The sequence below is a fragment of the Thalassophryne amazonica genome, chromosome 5, assembly GCF_902500255.1.
Source record: "Thalassophryne amazonica chromosome 5, fThaAma1.1, whole genome shotgun sequence".
Classification (NCBI taxonomy): domain Eukaryota; kingdom Metazoa; phylum Chordata; class Actinopteri; order Batrachoidiformes; family Batrachoididae; genus Thalassophryne; species Thalassophryne amazonica.
In genome coordinates this window covers 32,732,232-32,753,204 of record NC_047107.1, presented here as the reverse complement: position 1 = coordinate 32,753,204, position 20,973 = coordinate 32,732,232, and the positions used below count along the sequence as shown (strand labels likewise).

The window sequence follows — 20,973 nt, the reverse complement described above, 5'->3', positions numbered from 1 at the left end:
ACAGAAAGTTCATGTCTGTGTGTTTGTGTGCATGGAGCTGGTGAATGCCAGCTGTCAGTTGAAACCAGTCAGGCCAGCTGTGGTTTGTTACCTGCAGCTAATGCAGCAGAAAAAAAACATGATAAAGTTCAAGTCAGAATGATTTGACTTATACACCCACTGGAAATGCGTGTACAAATGATGAATTGAACTTTTAAGCATCTGATTTTCTGATGCAAACATATCAGTATCACAGCACAACAGGACACAGTGTTTGTGTACAACACAGTGAGATGTGAAACTTGACCTCACAGTGGATCAACAAATGAGCAACAATGGTGTGACATCTAGATTAAAGTAATTCTCTGATTAAAAGAAAAATCTTAGCTGCCTGCAGTAAATGATCATATCATCTGCACTTATCTCATCAATCATGATGACAACATTGCTTGTTATTTACACATCCACTGAAACTGTGCTTGGCCTCCAGCTTCAAATATCACACTTTGTGTGCTGGACATTTGACTAGATGTCAACGTTCAAGATGTAAACTCATTCGACACAAACACTGGATCTGTGCAATTCGAATTATGAATGTGTACTCTTCCTACTCAGAAAACACAAGTACTCCTGTTACTCAGACAGATTTTCATGACAATTGGACAAAAGTTAGTGTATTTTCCGGAGACTTATAAATGGTAAATGGACTGCATTTATGTAGGGCATATTTAGGATCACTGACTGAATGAGAGGTCCAGACCTTAAATCTGAATCACTATTATTTCAAGTCAAACCGTGACTCGCTTGTACACCTGAACTGTGCTTCTTATCCTTTTAAATCATTGTATTAGCAACAGAACAGGTCTCAGCCTCACTTCATCTAAATTCTGGGTCTGTTCATGAAGCTTAGGTCTATCGACCAGCGATCACCTTAGTATTATTAAGGTGCAGTTTTTCCGGCCAACTGATTCTGCTCTTTTTCTCTCTGTCCGAGGTACTGATGACATCTTACAAGGCTAACAGCTGCATACCACAGGGTACTAGACTGACCACGAGATGCCATGGCTGAAGCTGATGCAGGCTTACTTGTAGTTCCTGTCTGCTTTTGCTATATATTCTACCAGGAGGATAGGCCCACTGATGGCATGAGGGACTGAGGCTGACCCTGCACCCTGGGGTAGTGGATGACCTGCGGTATAATCGCTTGCATGGTCATCTCAATAATGCACTTTGCTTTTGATGTGATTCTGGTTTTCCTTTTCCTGTTTGTTCAGCTTTCTAAAAACCTTGTAAAAACCTTGTAACTGTTAGAATGGCCTAAGCAGTGGGTCACCCCTGTGAGTCTCCTTACCATTGTTGCCTGTGTGCCTGCTCTAGGGGTTGAAAAGGTTAGACCTTACTTCTGTGAAGCGCCTTGAGGCAGCTTTGTTGTGATTTGGTGCTAAATAAATGAAATAAATTGAATTGAACTTCATGTATCTGCATACATGGTATGTGCACGTGGTATATTCAACTGTGTGTGTGTGTCTGCCAGATAACTCCATGTTTTTTTGGACTTTGCTTCCCAGTGATGTGAGCATGACTGAAACAGGAGAACGCAAACACAGACATGAGCAAATCAAATGTTCAGACCCTTTACTGTGAATAAGTGAATGTGGTGCAAATTGAAAACAGACATTTCAGCAAGTTCTCCACATGCTCAGCTCCACCAGTGAGTTTTCCTTTTCACCTCTCTCACATACAACCTCAAAACAAAGAGCAAGGTTTCCGTCGAACATGAGGGGAAAACAGAGTTCCAAACTGCATTTCACAGAATAACGCAGAATTTGAGAGCAGCTTGACATGTGAAACCACTTTAATATCTACAGGACATCGGCGCCAGACTTGTTCCATGCTCTCAGCACAAAAGGGCAATGATTAAACCTCAGACACTCAAATGTGTAGCCAAAACACTCGACTTATCTGCATTTCACAAAAGTCAGGGAAGGATCATGTTCTACTAGCTTCCTTACAGCATGACACAACCAGTGCACAAACAAATGAAAATGACACTCACCTTGAACACAAAGGGAATTTTAAAGAACAATGAACACACTTATTCTGCCAACAGCAGCTGTGTGCGTTTAAGTCCACTCAGAACAGTCAGGCGAAAAAAAAAAAATTAGCACACATATGCATCACAAACAAGTCTATCTAAAGCAGACAGGAAAAACAAGAGTGTGACTGAAAGGTGTGACTGTCCACTGCAATTCATTGGCCACATGACACAGGGGGCGGGCACATGGGCATTAAAGGAGTGTGATTGGCTACACTGAAGCAGACTGGGGGCCAATCAGAGGGAAGATTTTTTAAATCTGACGTTTGTATTTGACTCCAGCTGCTGACATATCAGCAGTTGTGGCTATCCAGTGTGGAACAGGGGCCAAAGTCAACTCTCAAACCATATGGAAACAGTCATTCTCCAGGCCAAAGGCTGGGTGCAAAGGTTTTAATTTAATAAAAGGTTTTAATTTCTGATGAAACACATATACACACTAAATTTAGTTATCGCTCCACTTCTTCAGGATGAGGCATGCATCTGATTGATACATCACTGATAAGGCTGAAATGCCCGTCGTGGTCGGTGCCGAGGCATAATGTAAATAGCACCAAGAACAAAACCAAATTCACTAGGTGACAATCTTTAAGGGCAATTTTTACTAATTAACCTGAAGAGAGTTGCATTCTGTTGTCTATCATCAGCAGATTGCAACATTATTTCAAGATTTATTACCTGAAATCTAAAATGTATGATGTAGACAACATCTGTCCTACAGGATACCAGTCTGGCTATGGAAAACTGGATGTCATATACTACGACTGCTACACTCTATGGAAGGTGGAAGGACAAGGGTGACTGGCCAATCAGTATGATTAAGTAACAGTTTTATCCAAGCAACCACGCAAAGAATGGATGGTTGGTTACATTGTTTAGGGCATGCGCACTGAATACTCCACAAGTCGCTCATGTAGAATGCCGTGGGGAGAACAGCCTTTTAATGTGGGCATGCATCCTCTGTGTAAATACATGGACATGATAATCTATGGACAACACTGCCACAAATGCCTGTAAGTTGTCCAAAGAAAGGTGGACGATCAGAACAATAAGACAATATTTAGTAGATAATATTGGCGCCATCAGCTGTAATGTTGTACAAATGTTTTTGTCACAGCTCTAGTATTAAAAAAGTAAAAACAGCTTGTGTGAAACTACATTTAATGTCTTCATTCATTGCTTTGCATAAATGATACAGTGCATCCAGAAAGTATTCACAGCACTTCACTTTTTCTACATTTTATGTTACAGCGTTATTCCAAAATGGAGTAAATTCATTTTCTCCCCTCAAAACGACGCCATAATGACATGAAAAAAAGCTTTTTGAATGTTTTGCAAATTTATTATTAAGAAATCACATGTACATAATAGGCACAGGCTCTGCAATAATTTGTTGATGCACCTTTGGCAGCACTTACAGCCTCAAGTCTTCTTGAATATGATGCCACAAGCTTGGCGCACCTATGTTTGAGCAGTTTTGCCCATTCCTCTTTGCAGCACATCGCAAGCTCCATCAGGTTGGATGAGGAGCGTCGGTGCACAGACATTTCCACATCTCTCCAGAGATTTTCAATTGGATTCAGGTTGGGCTCTTGATATCTTGGTTGTGTGCTTATTGTCCTGATGAAAAATGAACCATCACCCCAGTCTGAGTTCAAGAGCGCTCTGGAGCAGGTTTTCATCCAGGATGTCTCTGTACATTGCTGCATTCATCTTTCTCTCAATCCTGACTAGTCTCCCAGTTTCTTCTGCTGAAAAACATCCACACAGCATGATGCTGCCACCACCAGGCTTCACTGTAGGGATGGTGCCCGATTTCCTCCAAACATGACGTGGCATTCACACCAAAGAGTTCAATTTTTGTCTCAGACCAGAGAATTTTGTTTATCATGGTCTTAGAGTCTTTCAGGTGGCTTTTGGCAAGGGAGTGGCTTATTTGGCCACTCTACCATACAAGCCTGATTGCTGCAGAGATGTTGCCCTTCTGGAAGGTCCTCCTCTCTCCACAGAGGAATGCTGGCGCTCTGACAGAGTGACCACCAGGTTCTTGGTCACCTCAGTGACTAAGGCCCTTCTCCTTCAATTGCTCAGTTTAGACAGGCTGCCAGCTCTAGGAAGTTCAGATCCTGGTGGATCTTAACTTCTTCCATTTGCAGATGATTGAGGCCACTGTGCTCAGTGGGACCTTCAAAGCAGCAGAAATGTTTCTGTACTTTTCCCCAGATTTGTGCCTTGAGACAATCCTGGACTCTCTGAAGTCTACAGACAACTCCTTTGCCTTCATGCTTGGTTTGTGCTCTGACATTCGCTGTCAGCTGTGGGACCTTATATGTAAACAGGTGTGTGTCTTTCCAAATCATGTCCAATCAACTGACTTTACCCCAGATGGACTCCAATTAAGCTGTAGAAACATCTTAAGGATGATCAGTAGAAACAGGATGCACCTGAGCTCAATTTTGAGCTTCATGGCAAATGCTGTGAATACTTATGTAGATGTGATTTCTTGTTTTTTTTTTTTTTTTTTTTTTAATACATTTGCAAAAATCTCTAAACTTTTTTCACATTATCTTCATGGTGTATTGTGTAGAATTTTGAGGGGAAAATGAATTCACTCCATTTTGGAATAAGGCTGTAATATAAAATATGGAAAAAACTGAAGTGCTGTGAATAGTTTCTGGATGCACCGTAGCTGTGTTTGGGGAGGAAAGTTGTAGAAGTGTTGTCAGGCAGATTGCAGAACACTATAAAAACACAACGTTCCATTCATTCATCAGAAGCATTAAAGTGTCCTGCTGCAGAGTCGTGAAAAGAAAACAACTCAATATTTTTCAAGCGTTTAGAAAGAGTAAAATGTGCACTGAAAGCATCTGAACTTCTGACCGAGGTCGCGGTTTAGTTTTGTTTTGAGGTCTGCACTTTATAAACCAGCCTGTAGGAGGAAAGCTTTTTCATCCTGTTTTAGCACTTATTTTGGATCACAGTACAACAGCACTCTGTGGTATAAACTGCGAGAGCCGCTATTCGCATGTGTTTGGGACGAATAGGCAATTAACGCCCCCCATGCCGACAGCAGAGGTGGGAGCTCACGATTAGTCACGTGAGATTAACGCAGTACTGAGCAGAACATTGAGAATGTAACAACAGCCTCTTGGAGTCATCTTGTCCTTTGCAGAGGTATAAAATCCCAGTTTAGTGAGTAAATCCAGTCACATTTGTCCCATTGTCCCACTAAACCAGCTGATTCTAATTAGTTCAACTCTTCACGCAGGTAGATGAACTAATCAGTGAAATCACCCATTTTAGGTTCAAAGGTTGAAGCAACACATGATAGGTCTTTTCTCACCGAGTTACTCATTTCAGGTCCTTTGATGTGCATATTAGGAAGGCTACATAGATCTCTCCCCCCCCACCACAAATGTCGCAGACAATTATGTCCATAATAGAGAAGTCAGAGGTTAACAGACATGCATGGCTGATATCAGTGCCATGGCAATATCGTGGTGTCCATTTGTTTGAACTGATTTCCTGGGGCAGAATAAGTGTGCAGCATACATCATTAATAAGGGAAAAATAATTTGGTGGCCTCGGGCTGGGCGATATGACTTAAAATTCATATCACGATATAAATTGAATCCCTTCATGGTAATGGTATATATCATGATATAAATTTAAATTTAAAAGTTATAATAGAAGTGTTTCTGAATGGGTCATATAGTCCCTTTGCTAAGCTAAATTGATTAAAATAAACAAACACACACACAGACACACACACATATAAATTAATTTTGAGTGCCTGATTCTGACTTGTTAGACATGTATTTTGTGCATTACAATAATCTCATTCTGCCATTTCTGCTTCTGTCCAGCAGGAGGCAGTGTTCATTTGTCTGCTTTTGGTGGCATTTTGTGCAGAAAGACACCACGTGGGTTGATGATCCTGATTGGCTCATGTCGTGGGGTTCCACCAATGATAGAGTGGAAGATGTGTTTTTTTTTTCTGCTCTCCTGCCGAGATGAAGCTCGACTTTTGACTGCGGCTTTCTGCAAATACTTGCACCAAATATGACCATAAAATTCACAAAAAACATTGTGGAAATTATTCATCATAATTAAGGTTATAGTAGGCAATCAACATAATTTAAGAATTTGTATAAAGCTTGAAGCGTACACTTTTAAAACGCATTCAGAGAGTCTGTGAATTTAACGGGACAATTGCTTAATTCGGTTAAGTGACTTCTACAAGACCAAATTCAGTCAGGCGACTCCAGAGCGTAACTTTAACTTTTAATTTTACACTCTTACAAGGAGAAGTTTTAATCTGCTGAGGTGGAGATGGAGTCTGTGACTGAAGCACTGACTGCAGCCTTTTCCAGTCGTTCAGAGCCACTGAGGAAGATGAAGATACGATGACTTCATCAACAAGCATTACCGCGATTTGTCAGTGGAGTCTAAATCTCTACCGTTGGCCAAATTTATACCGTGAACCGAATATATTGTTTATGTCGCCCATCCATATTTGGTGTGCACCTTTTTAATTAGTTTTGGTTTTCAAAATTATTAACAAAAATGAATTTATTCTCTGCCATTATCCTGGTCCTGGTGGCAGTAGACCAAGCAGCTCATTGCACAGTTCCCAAACACAGCATTCCAAGTCCCTCACATATATTTGTGCATCTCACCCTGTCCCTGAGTGTAAGCCCAGCTACTTGATGAAGGAATCGCATTTCCTCTGGTTTTATCAGTGACTTTGTTCTTTTGATCCTTGTCCATAGTTCATGACCATAGGTGAGAATAGGAGCGTAACTGGACTGGTAAATAGAGAGCATCAGCGTCTGGCTCAGGTCTTCATCAGGGCAGTCCAGAACAGGCTCTGCAGAATATCAGACACAGCTCCAATCTGTCTATCACTCTCATGCCCCAAACTTGCTCCCACTCATGGATAAGACCCCTAAAATACTTTAACTCCTCCACTTGGAGAACAAACTCACCCCCTGACCCATAGGAGACAATCCACCATTTTATAACACAGGACCTACCATCTCCATTGGATATTTTAATTAAATTCATGAAAAATGCCAATGAAAACTGTTTTTTGTACACACACACACACACACACACACACACACAAAAAAACAGCTTTCATTGGCATTTTTCATTAACTGAATTACAACATCCAATACTATTTCTTAAGAGACGTGAGCTTTGTGCATAGCTCTTAAATTGTGTTCATAAATTGAGAAAAATAATCCAAGATAATTCATCTGTCTGGCAAGTATGGCATACACCAATCAATCAGTATGATTACTGCACGTGTGCCTTAGACTGGTCACACTAAAAGGCCACTAAAATTTTCCGTTTCATCACACACCATCACCACAGATGTCGCAATTGGCATGCTAACTGCAGCAGCGCTCAGAGCTGTTGGTCGTGAACGCTGTGTCCATTTCACTACCATAAACCATCCCCAGTGTTCTTTTCAAATGATCTGGCAATACATCGAACTGGCCTCAGAACAGCAGACCATGTGTATCCACACCAGTACAGAGGACCACAACATCCAACTCCTTCTGTGACAACTTGATTCGCATAACTGAAGAATTTCTGCAAGTCAAAAACCATCTCATGGACGCCCACCTGAGTGCTCACAGTCCACACTGAGGACAGTCTTGACCTGACAGTAACTTCTTGTCACTGATAGCAATTAGAAAGTACAGGGATGCCGTGATGAGATGGTTTTCACCCATCACCATATACGGCTCTGTACACAATTCCTGAGAGCTGGAAAAAAAGTCCAGTTCTTGCATGGTGTGCATATTACTACTATTAAGCATGTTTGGTCACAAAACAGTGAGCTCCAATTTCTGCCAATCTCTAGAAACTTCCCACAGCCACTGAAGAGCAACAGACCAACAATTCATATTATTGGACAACACAAGGGAACACTTTCAAGTTGGTACAAAAACATTTCAGAGCACATTTTATAAACTTGTCCAATGGTCTGAATATCAGCCCCCATCCTCACAGACAAATGGAGACCACAGGTCCAAATTACGTTTGTTAACCTACACAGCTGGGTGTAAGTCATGTGATCACTGCGGTCTGTACCTGCTTCAACTCAAACAGTGGTGTGGGGATTAGAGTTCAGGTTGGTACTGACTTGGTCCTAGTCTCAAGGAAGAATACCAACAGCCTGAGTGGCATCACAGTTCAAATCTATCACATCTCCTCTGTCACATCCTCCTCAGACCCAGCCCATTCATTACATCCTGCCCAAGGTTTATGCTCAGAGCACCTTCTATTTCATGTGTGGCACTTGGTAACATCCTGCATTTTTCTTCCACTGCTGTACACACATTGAACACTAGGGGGCATCATACACTCACACCAGGGTGCAAGGACAAATACCTTTTGTATTCATTGAAGGAACGTAACTGCTTTGGTTAAGCACAACAAACAATAATACAAAGGTACACTTCCTTCCACAAACTAAAATTTTGCTGTATTTATATTTATTTTTTTATTATTGCCTGTGGCAGCACAGTGGCTTAGTGGCTAACACTGTTGCCTCACAGCAAGAAGGTCACGTGATTGATTCCTACATGTGGCCTTTCTGTGTGGAGTTTACATGTTCTCTTCGTGTTAGTGGGGGTTTTCTCCGGGTGCTCCGGCTTCCTCCCCCATCTACGAGGTCTGTTAGAAAAGTATCAGACTTTTTTTTTCAAAAACCTGATGGATTTGAATCACGTGTGCTTGCATAAGCCAACCTTGAACCTTCGTGCGCACGCGTGAATTTTTTCACGCCTGTCGATTGTGTCATTTGCTTGTAAGCAGCCTTTGTGTGAGGATGGGTGTAGTCTCTTGTTTTTTCTTTGCAAAGAAATGGCGGAACGACTGGAGCAGCGCCGCATCAAATTTTGCCAGAAACTCGGCGACAGCCAGGTGGAAACCATTCGGATGATTCAGACAGTTTTCGGTGACGATCCTATGGGCATCACACAGATTAAGGAGCGGTACAACCGGTTTAAAGACGTCTGCACAACGGTGGAGAGCGAGCCGCGCTCCGGTCGGCCATCAACATGCTGAAATGACCAGATCATTTCCAAAGTGAACGCTGTGGCGATGTGAGACCGTCATGTGGGACCGTCGTGTGACTATCCGAGAAATTGCGGAAGAGGTGGACATCAGCACTTTTTCGGCACATTCCACTGTGACAGAAGATTTTGCCATGAAAAGAGTTGCAGCGAAATTCATGCTGATGGCTTCAGCGCCTCCGTGTTGAAGCCTCACGGGACATGCCCAGCTCTTCCACAATTTCTCGGATAGTCACACGACTGAAAAGCCACCGAAAGCCGTCTGAATCTTCCGAATGGTGGAAGAGCTGGGCATGTCACAACATGTCCTGTGAGACTTCAACACGGAGGCGCTTTTGCTCCTCCGTCAGCTTCGTGCCCAAGCCATTGGCATGAATTTCGCTGCAACTCTTTTCATGGCCAAATCTTCTGTCACAGTGGAATGTGCCGAAAAAGTGCTGATGTCCACCTCTTCCGCAATTTCTCGCATAATCACACGACAGTCCCACATCACCACAGCGTTCACTTTGGAATGATCGGGTCATTTCAGCGTGTTGATGGCCGCCCGGAGCGTGGCTCGCTCTCCACCGTTGTGCGGTTGTCTTTAAACCGGTTGTACCGCTACTTAATCTGTGTGATGCCCATAGCATCATCACTGAAAGCCGTCTGAATAATCCGAACAGTTTCCACCTGGCTGTTGCCCAGTTTCTGGCAAAATTTGATGCAGTCGCGCTGCTCCAGTCGTTCCGCCATTTTCCTTGCAAAGAAAAAACGACGAGAGACTACACCCATCCTCACACAAAGGCTGCTTACAAGCAAATGACAATCGACAGGCATGAAAAAATTCACGCATGCGCACGAAGGTTCAAGGTTTGCTCATGCAAGCACACGTGATTCAAATCCATCAGGTTTTTGAAAAAAATAAAGAGGTCCGATACTTTTATAACAGACCTCGTAAAGACATGCAGGTTATTAGCTGGATTGGAAACTTTAAATTGTCTGTACGTGTGTGTGTGTGCGGGTGTGACTGTCTATATGTGGCTCTGTGATAGACTGGCATCCTGTCCAGGGTGTACCCTGCCTCATGCCTTGAGACTGCTGGGATAAGCATGTGACCATTAATTGGAGTAAGTAGTTGAATATGTGTGTGTGAATGAGTAAGTGATGAGTAACTGCCTTGATGAACACGGATTTTAGTTCACTACATCCTGAACTGTAATGTAACCATCTCCAGCATTCTCACAAGCGTGTAACATTTTCCTTTCACCTTGAGCATAATGACTTCATAATCCAATCCACTTTACTTATATAGCACATTTAAACAACAGAACAGTTTCCAAAGTGCTGCACATAAAAATGATTATACAACTATACAAAACAATAAACCTACTCAGATACTAATAAATAAATAAACATAAAAACAATAAAACAATAAATAAATAAATAAAACACTGGGCCAAAGACAACAGAGGACCATACAACTCATGCAGAGCTAAAAGCCAGAGAATAAAAGTGGGTCTTCAGACGAGACTTAAAACACTCCACTGTGAGGGCTGTTCGAACGTGGAGAGGCAGAGCGTTCCAGAGTCTGGGCCCAGCCACAGAGAAGGCCCTATTCCCCCTGGTCTTAAGTCTCGTCCTAGGCACCACAAGCTGGAGCTGGCCCTCAGACCTCGGAGCACGCGCTGGGGAGTAAATTTGGAGGAGGTCTACAATATATTGTGGGGCCAGTCCATTTAAAGCTTTAAAAACAAATAATAAAATTTAAAATTAACAGGGAGCCAGTGCAAAGACGCAAGAATGGGTGTAATATGTTCATGTTTTTTGCTCCCCGTTAAGAGGCGTGCAGCAGCGTTCTGGACTAAATGCAATCTGTGAAGTGTATTTTGATTAATTCCAAAAAAAAGTGAATTGCAGTAGTCCAGGCGTGAAGAAATAAAAGCATGCATGACGCGCTTCAAGTCAGAAAAGGATAAAATTGATTTAGTTTTGGTTAAAAGACGAAGCTGATAAAAGCTGGATTTAACAATCGCCTTGACCTGCCTGTCCAGTTTAAGATCAGAGTCCATAATGCCGCCAAGGTTGGTGGCTGTGGGCTTCATGTGTTGACTGAGAGGGCCCAGGTCTAATCGAGCTGTGGAGCCAACACTGGGCCCAAACACAATCACCTCAGTTTTGTTCTCATTTAAGCTAAGAAAATTTTGAGCCAACCAAGCCTTGATGTCTTCCAGGCACACAAGCAAGGGTGTCAGGGGGCTGCTAGAGTTCTTAATAGGAAGTAAATTTGAGTATCATCTGCATAAAGATAAGATATGCCATGTTTTCTAAACACCTGACCTAACGGGAGAAGGTATAGGGTGAAGAGAATAGGCCCAAGAATAGAACCCTGGGGGACTCTACAGTTCAGAGGAACAGAAGACGAGGTGGACTCCCCCAGCCTGACAGTAAATGAAAGGCCTGTAAGGTAAGAGTGGAACCAGTCCAAGGCTGTCCCCCTGATACCCACATAGTTCTCAAGAAGAGATAAAAGAGTTGCATGGTCAACTGTGTCGAAGGCAGCAGTCAAATCTAAAAGCACCAAAATGGCAGAATCACCAGAAAGTCAGTACAAAACCGATTCATTTACATGCACTTCCCTCAGTCTCCTTTTGGTCCTGTTTGTTGTCTTCTTTCACCATTTAATAGCATTAATAGAGTGTAAACCCACAATGCCCTGAGATGCAACTGAATAATTCATCCCTTTTTCCCCTCAGTCAGTAGGATACCACCCATTACAGCTAGTTAAAGGGTGATATTTTGAGAAAAAAAAAAAAAATTCCTTTACACTTACAGTATACAACAAATGAAAAGAGCGTTTCCTTTTACACATAATTAAAAAGGGGAAGGGGTGGAGAATCTTCTGAGCTTATTAAAAACACATGCAATAGCGCGCAACATTATTGACCGTGCGTAATGGTTCCTGATAATTCTCCAGCAACATGTGCCATTAATCGTAACACGTGGTAACAGGTTGCAGTAGTTCCTGAGTACACCTGACGCCTCTGCCTCAAATAATCACATTAGTGACCAGCAGCCAAGAATGTAGACTTCATGGCATTCGTGACTTGTTAGATATCACTTTTTAAAAGAGGCCTTTTTTACTTTGTAATATCAGAGTTATTTTAAAATAAATCAGCAATAAACTGAAACAGTATGCTCCTGTATGGTAATGTACATTTTCAGAGTGAGATTGCTCTGATAAAGCAGACTAGTGAGGAAAGCTTCCAAGACACCGACGACAACTTTGAAGGTGTTACAAGTAGGGACGCACACAATTTTTCACTTTCGATCCCGATACCTGAATTTGGATATCTGCCAATACCAATACTTTTCTGATCCGATACCAGAGCTATGTTTGCTTTAATATTATATCATTATTGTTGATTTTATGAGGATTTTCTTAAAAAGGAGACCTGAAAGTTGAGCTACAATTTGCCAGAAGGTGTATCTAAGATGAAAGCCTAGATTTGACGTTTTGGTTAAAGAATCAAGTACTTTTATTTTTTATAGACTTAAAGAGAAAAGACATCTCTCTCTCTCTCCCTCCCTCTCGAAACCATCGGTTTTCGTGCTACACAAACTGAACTTTTTGGAAACACGAAGCCTTTCAACTGTAAAATAAATGTATCATCACGGATGCTCAAGCGCAGGATTTTAATGGAGACTTTTGTTCCCTTTCAGCAGACAGAATCTCTGTTCGGCTTCTCCTCCTTGGCTGCACGCTGAGCTGGCATTTTACAGCCTCAGGACAGTGAAGCAGCTAATTTTTTCGCACACATTTTCAGCAACAATTCAGTTCATTTTTAGGAAAGTCCGTATTCGACAAAGACAATTTGAATCCGAGAGCCGAGCTCGGCAGTAAACAAGCAGAAAGCAAACAGCAGTTGAGAGGATTCACAGTGGCTCTTCTCTGGTATGGGAAAATGTTGGACTGGATCGGTATTTTTTGCACGTGAATTATGTTGTTATCAGAACCAGATATCGCGCCAGGATCGGTCCTGTCCGTAGTTACAAGCTTCTGTGGATGTGATTGATGAAGCTGAGCACAGGTCAACTTTTGCATCAGTCACAGTTTCATGGCAGTGCAGCACAATGCAGGGTTTGGTTCAAAAGAAAACAGATTTCAGTTGCAGTTTGCTAGAAAGACTGACTGAGGAGCGTTGCTCTTCTGTGGACACAGTGGAACAATAATTCTACATGGCTCTGTGTGTGACAGAGACACCACTTTCCCTGTATGTAATCATGATTATTCAGTTTTATTGAGATATATGCAATGGTTTTTGTATTTTTTAGAATACACTGTGGGTTACAAAGAGGTGAAGACGCACATATGCTGACTGCAAAATACAAGAATTGGACTTGAAATCCAAATTAAATCCATATTACATTTGTAGACAAAAATCAGGCTGGATTTACTGTGTGTACTGGAGTAAGTCATGAAGGGGACACAGGTGCAGTGACCTTCAGACATAATATTCAACACCTGAGGTTACATCACTTTTATCGCAAAAAATAGCTCTGAATCTGTGCATTTCTCAAATGCTGTATGGCTGATTTTATTTTTGTCAGCTACATCAGAACTCCCACAATGTAAATAGTTGGAAGTAATGATTAATTATCTGGTTTATAATTTCCTAAAAGATAGGGCTGGTAAAGATAGGTGGCTTAGAATGTTTTGTTTCATTCCATGAGTTGTGTATTGGTGGGGCAAAAAACCCAAAAACGATTAAGAGTTATATTCAGGCTATTCATACTTGGACTGGCTTTTCTGGCATTAATTTTATACTTTGGTGCCTGTATTTTCAAATAGTCTAAAAGTTCTTTTTTTAATATTTGCAAACACTACTTGTCATCTTCCAAATAAAGTACTTATTGAGAAAGTATATAATTATGAATGATCCAACAAAGAACCAACACTGTCAGTATACATTGAACTGTCTGCCATAAGTGAAATTTAGGCCTTAAACAGCTCGTTTACATTTCTGTAACATGTATCACAGATACCAATGAGTGATTCATGAGGAGCTTAAATCATTTCATCCTCAAGGGTGTTGGCTACATCTCTCATCTTCCCTCACACTTTCTACATCTCAAGACATGGCAAACTGCACGTCACAGCTACAATTCACGCCTTAACCCTAATCCAAGAAATGTGCATGTTAAACACATACCTGTGAGCATTTGTCCTTTTTCCAATAAGGTTGTGAGCACTTGTCTGCACACCCAGTGTGCAGGTATGTGCAGCACACCCACACAAAGTCCGACAGTTTCATGAAGGAAGTATAGTGCAGTAGATAAACAATCCTGCAAATGGTGACAGAAGCACCAAATTCACCACAAATACTCCTTAGACATTAGAATTTTAAATTGGGCACTGCTGTCTCATTTGAAGGTAGGTACTAAAGGGGTAAGATACAGTAGTCTTCAGAAAAATAGTAGTGCTATGTGACTAAAAAGATTAATCCAGGTTTTGAGTATATTTCTTACTGTTACATGGGAAACAAGGTACCAGTAGATTCAGTAGATTCTCACAAATCCAACAAGACCAAGCATTCATGATATGCACACTTAAGACTATGAAATTGGGCTATTAGTAAAAAAAAAAAAAAAAAAGTAGAAAAGGAGGTGTTCACAATAATAGCATCTGCTGTTGACGCTACAAACTCAAAACTATTATGTTCTAACTGCTTTTTTAGCAATCCTGTGAATCACTAAACTAGTATTTAGTTGTATAACCACAGTTTTTCATGATTTCTTCACATCTGTGAGACATTAATTTTGTTGGTTTGGAACCAAGATTTTGCTCGTTTACTAGTGTGCTTGGGGTCATTGTCTTGGTGAAACACCCATTTCAAGGGCATGTCCTCTTCAGCATAAGGCAACATGACCTCTTCAAGTATTTTGACATATCTAAACTGATCCATGATACCTGGTATGCGATATATAGGCCCAACACCATAGTAGGAGAAACATGCCCATATCATGAAGCAGTCCTCGTAATATTTCTAATGTGGAGGTCAAAGGACAATGTAGGATTAAAAAGTACCCCAAGGTTCCTCACTTTGTCAGTGTGATGTATGACACACAAGCCTAGGCTGAGCGTTAACTGGTCAAATTTATGCAGATGTCTCACTGGACCAAGAACCATCATTTCAGTCTTATCAGAGTTTAAAAGTAGGAAGTATCTAGACATCCAGCTTCTCACTGATGCAAGGCAGTCTTCTAAAGATTTTATGTGTCTGAGATTACCAGCAGTTATCAGCATGTATAACTGAGTATCATCAGCATAGCAGTGAAAGGTAAATCCAAAACGCCGCAATATGTACCCAAGGGGTGCTATATAAAGGGAGAAAAGCAGGGGGCCTAAGACGGACCCCTGTGGAACCCCAAATTTCATGTCACCAAGGTTAGACGTAGTGTTACTCAACAAAACTGAGAACAATCGTGTCCGGTGTCCGAATCCATTGCAAGCAGAAGATCATTCACCACTTTAGTGAGAGCCGTCTCTGTGGAATGATATTTTCTAAAGGCAGACTGTAGTGGCTCAATGAGATTATTCTGAGTAAGATAGTCCATGAGCTGCCGTGACACCACCTTTTCAAGAATTTTAGAGCAAAATGATAGATTTGATATTGGCCGATATTTTTTCAGATTAGGTTTCTTAAGTAATGGTTTAATCCCTGCAGTTTTGAAACATTTAGGAACAGATCCAGAAGTTAAAGATTTGCCAAACAAAGCTCAAGAAATCCTTGACCATGTACAGACTCGGTAAGCACAGCCTTGCCGTGGAGAAAGGCTGCCACAGAGAGACTGCACCTGCTGCTCACAACACGAGGTGGAGATTGAGCTGCACTTCCTAACCACCTGCTGTACCAAGACAGACATGTACTTCCCACAGCTCAAACACCCAAAAAGACTTCAAAAGCATGACCAACATCTACAAACCTCCATATCTGTTGGGTGAAGCACAACAATGTGCAAACACAGCAACAAGGTTTGTGAGCTTCTGTGCCAAGAAAAGAAGGACCAATGGACATAAACCACCGTAAACCCAAAACAGGAGATTAAAGTGTTATGTCACCAGCGAATGCTCTGTGAGCAAACTAGGAGGAGCCTCATCCCCTTGTCAGCTTTGAAACATTCAAAAACCAGGCGCAACGCTGGTGACACCCTGCAAGTGTAGCTAGGGAAGAGTGCCACCCAGCGAACGTTGCACAGAATCTAGTGACTCCCCTCGCAATTGCTCTTTGCAGGCTGTTACAACCCAGTGAGATAGGACCCTTAATAAAAACACCCAAACCAAGAGTTTCCTGGTTATTAACTTTAATTTGTTTGGTAACAGATGGGGCATGTCAGGCATTCATCCCATAGAGTTCACTATGGTCTGAGTCATGCTCCACCTCATTACCTATTTAAAGGTTGGCGGGACAGAGTAAACAAGATGGCAACGTCAATCCCTATTCGACATTCAAAACTGCTCTTCACAGACTGTATTTGACATCAGAATGTGTTCAGTATATATAAAGCAGATGCTGAAACTTTCTCTCCATTGTGAGGATGCATCATCTTATTTTTGCCTTGTATTTTTGCCCACAGATGAACTTTAACTTGTTGAAAAGGTGGATAACCTGAAAGAAAGCCAGCGACTATTCTTCCATGTATAAAATGACCTGGTTTAAGGATATTTTCGAAAAACTCTCAAAAATATGTACGTTTTAAAATACAGCAATATGTTATCTAATGTGTACATTAGATTAGAACAGGAAGACAAAGTTTGTGTTTTGAATGTTATCAAGCCAGTTAAATGTAAACACACGTCTTGAAAATGTCCATTTCTAACCTCCCACATCATATTTTGGAACAATGATATTTAACATTAGTACTGCCTCATGTGACTGAAAGGTTTTACCTGTGTCTGGGAGACATGGGTGCATCCCCATCAATGGGGCTGTGAGGTGAGTAGCGCCCCGGTGGAGTGGGGGTTCTGCTGGACCCAGAGTTGGTTCTGTAGTCTGAAGAGTAGTACTCCTGTGGGAAGAAGAAGAAGAAGAAGCAGAGGAACAGTGATGCAACATGAAACTCAAAGTTACTGCGGCAGCAGAAGTGCTCAGACCATAATGCAATGTGACACAAGGCACAAAGAACCATGTTCACTGTAGCGCCGGGAATTCACCGGCAATGCCTTTTGACCATTGTTTTACCAAGCTGTGTGTTAGCATTGAACAAATGGACCTTCCTGATTTCAGGAAGCTTTAAATCTTTGCAGGTCATAATAAAATAGAGTCATTTCAATGTGGGACACAGTTAATGAAAAATCCTCACAGGAGTGATTTGTTAATAGTTTAAATGAGGTCCAGATGGGACCAAAAAAAACAAAAAACAAAAAAACAAGCATAGCGATACACTGGTTTGTGCATGTGGTTGATTTTCCACATTTGGAGTTTGTGCTGATGCATTTCAAACATTCCCATCCTGCTGATGGTACTTCCTGATCAGCAGCAGCCTACATCAACATAGTTATCTTGATTATTATTTATATCAGAGCTGATAAGTGATGGACTACGCAGTAACAGATGTTTGGCACAGAGTCACAGGGGGAAAACAGAAGTGGCACACGGGCTCCACGTGCACCTTAAATCTTACACATCATGGACATTTTGAACAACATTCTACATTAAATCTGCACACACCTCAAGAACTTTATGCAAATGTTTACTCCATAAACAATGGTGTAATTCAAGTAGGAAAACTAATTCATTTCAGTGTCGGCTAAGTAGATACTGCTCAATATCTGACAGAAGAGGGCGCTGCATACTTACTGTACACAAACTCAGCACCGTAGCTGGTGTTATGACAAAAGAACAGTTAAGAATTCCTGCACATTCAAGGCGAAGGTCATTTAGGTTAACCTATGACGCTGATCAATTTCACAGCTTGTGATATTCAATGCACTGCGTTATTCAAATCAGTAACTCGTGCTGTAACTGGTAAGAAAACAACAAAACAGGCAGTCAGGTTTTAATTTCCTGTCTGCAGTGGAAACAAAGTAATTACTTGATTTCAAGCTTGTGGACAAGCCAGGAAAATGTGGACTATAACGCAAAAGAGTCCACAGGCAGTTCAAAAGCACCGCTTTCTTAAAAAGCTCCTGAATTTTCCCTTGACCATCATCAGCTGGCATCAGCGTGAACAAGTTCTGTCCAATTCTTCACCCGGAACTGGTCAGCCTCCAGCTGGAGCTCTATGCCGACGCACAGGGGCACCGATGGAGTCAAAGATCGAGTTTCCAGTGTCAGCAGCCGCTTCCAATTCACAGAGTCTTTGAACAGTGTCTCTGCTCTCAATCAAGTCTAATTTTCCTTTTCTTTACAGAGTGGGCAGATTAGTGGTGCGTGCCAGAGAGCTTTTTACCAGAAATCATCATCTGGATGTCTGACTCCACCCACGATAAACGCAAGGAGAGCAATCAAAGACAAACTCTTGTCTAGCCTAATGTGGAATATCATAATATAGCTCCAAATCAGAAAACGTTGAGGCGGTATGGAAAATTGGAGTGAATAACAAAAACATGCAGTGATTCTTACATTTATTTTTGAGTTCTGTTTCACTGCAGACAGTATGAACCTGAGATTTTTCTTGTTTTGTAAGGTCATGTTCATTTCATGTAATATACATCCCCAAAAGTTGGGACAAGGGAAATTTAATATTTCAAACAGGTGATTGTAATCATGGTTTGGTCCAAAGGTAGTATCCAGGAAGAGCTGAGTCTCTACACCATGTTCAGACCGATGACAAAACGGCTGTCTTGATTAAGAAAAAGGCTGTCGGCCAACTCTAAACCCATTTTACTCTTGCAGATTTGAATTGGGATTCATGTCTCAGGCTCTATTAGTAATTTTTAAACAGGTACTTGTGGCACTACTGTGTGCCCCCTTCTGACAGGGGTTAACATAAACATGTCAGTCAGGACTATTCTGCAGACCTTCAAACATACTTTGTGCCTTTCAGCAGATCACCTGCAATAGAATCCACATGTTATAACTTGTACTCTATCTCCAAGATAAAGAATGACAGAATGAGCTTAATATATCTGAACATGAACTAAGCATAAGATGGTATGTGAAATGCTTATCTGCCAATGTCACTCACAGGCAAGAGAGGCAGGTGTTCTGACCACAAGACTGTTGGCAGAATGTTTTATTGCACAGCACCACTTAGTGGTCATTATATAACGGCTGAGTGGATCCTTGTCATTTGATTGGTGCTTTGTATGTCACATGACATGGATTATTCGTCCCATTTGTGTTGCACTGCATTTAGAGTGCAGTCTGGTTCCATACGTTTGGTACCATTGCACTCTGCACGCATGCACACACAAAACAAATCCACTGCGCTGCAAGTCATCTGGAGGCAGTTTGCAGGAAGTTAGAATGAAAAGCTGGGCTAATTTCTGACTTGATTTTTTTTTTTTTTTTTAGTACAGTCTTTTTTGGTAGAGCATGCATGCACAAGTGCTGACCCGGTTGTGTGAGCAGTGCGGGACGCAAGAGAGACAACAATTTGATTGAGCTAACTGACAGTGCTAGTTCTTATAACACACACACACACACACACACACACTGTAAGCCATCTGGAAGCAGTGGAACACAAAAATAAAAGTCCCTTTTCTGTTTATAAATGAATAAAATATCAGTCGACAAGGATCTGTTTTAGCCGTTATATAAAATAAATAATGAATGTTTGAGTTCAATGGTACAAATATTTCATGAGGTGAAAGCTGGAACATACCATTCACTGACACTCACCCCCTAACCTTCACATCCATCCAGGTCACAGCACCAACAAAATCTGCATTGTGCCCCTCTTGGCGTTTGAACCGAAATCAGTGTCATGTGAGGCGGATGTTCTAACCACAAAGGTAAAACCAAGGATCCTTGCGCTTGTCACTAAATTTTTGACACTGACGAGTGATGTTTGCTCACTGCACACCACCACCAGTTTTCAGTTGTTAGAGTGACAAGGTGGAATATTAACCACACACACACGCTTCTGGATGTGAAATCTTCAGCTTCAGTTTGGGGATAAAACTCACTGATTTAAGAGAGTGGAGAGGAATGCAATGAAGACAAAAAAAAAAAGGGATGGGGAGGGGTGGTGCACTACAGTAACAGAAACTATGCAGCTGTGACTGAGTTTGACCTTTCAAGGTTCAGAAAACTTCATCTCCACCAACAATTATCTTAATCATACATCCTTTTGGAGCAGTAACCATGGTACCTCCAGCCTTGCTCCAACTTCTCCCAAACAATATTTGTTCTATAATCATAACCCCTCTATTGTATTGTAAACAGTTACACATGCTACAGTGCGGCAGTGTGTGCCGCGGCTCTGCCAAAGCTACCCCCCCACCCCCGGCTGCACCAACAAATTAAGGAAGGAGCACAGCTCAGGGTGAGCCGTTATCGTGTCTCTAAGATGAACACAAGAATGCTGCTGCAGGGGGAAGCAAAGCCACTTCTTCCTGGTTCCTGCTGTTCATTAAGAGAGGGTGTTCTGATTAGAGCTGAACTTTAATCAGGATCTCACAGTCACACAGCACTACACCAGCTCACTGTAGCTGTACATGCAGTATAAAATTGTATTAGGTAGTCAGTCATATTCTATACGCACTTATTCCAATGAAGGGTCATGAGGAAGCTGGAGCCTATCCCGGCGGTCAGAGCGAGGACACCTGGACAGGATGCCAGTAAATTGCAGGACCACAGAGAGATTAACCCATTCATGTTCTCA

General features: G+C 41.7%; 1 protein-coding gene across 3 annotated transcripts in view; it reads right to left on the bottom strand.

Moving 5' to 3' along the window:
* Positions 1-20,973, bottom strand: part of pdlim2 (PDZ and LIM domain 2 (mystique)) — a 147,781-nt gene that overhangs the window by 26,704 nt on the left and 100,104 nt on the right. For all 3 annotated transcript variants that reach the window (XM_034169931.1, XM_034169932.1, XM_034169933.1), the window contains one exon: positions 17,093-17,211. In XM_034169931.1, coding sequence (XP_034025822.1) covers positions 17,093-17,211 — 119 coding nt within the window. The remainder of the gene's footprint in view (positions 1-17,092; positions 17,212-20,973) is intronic.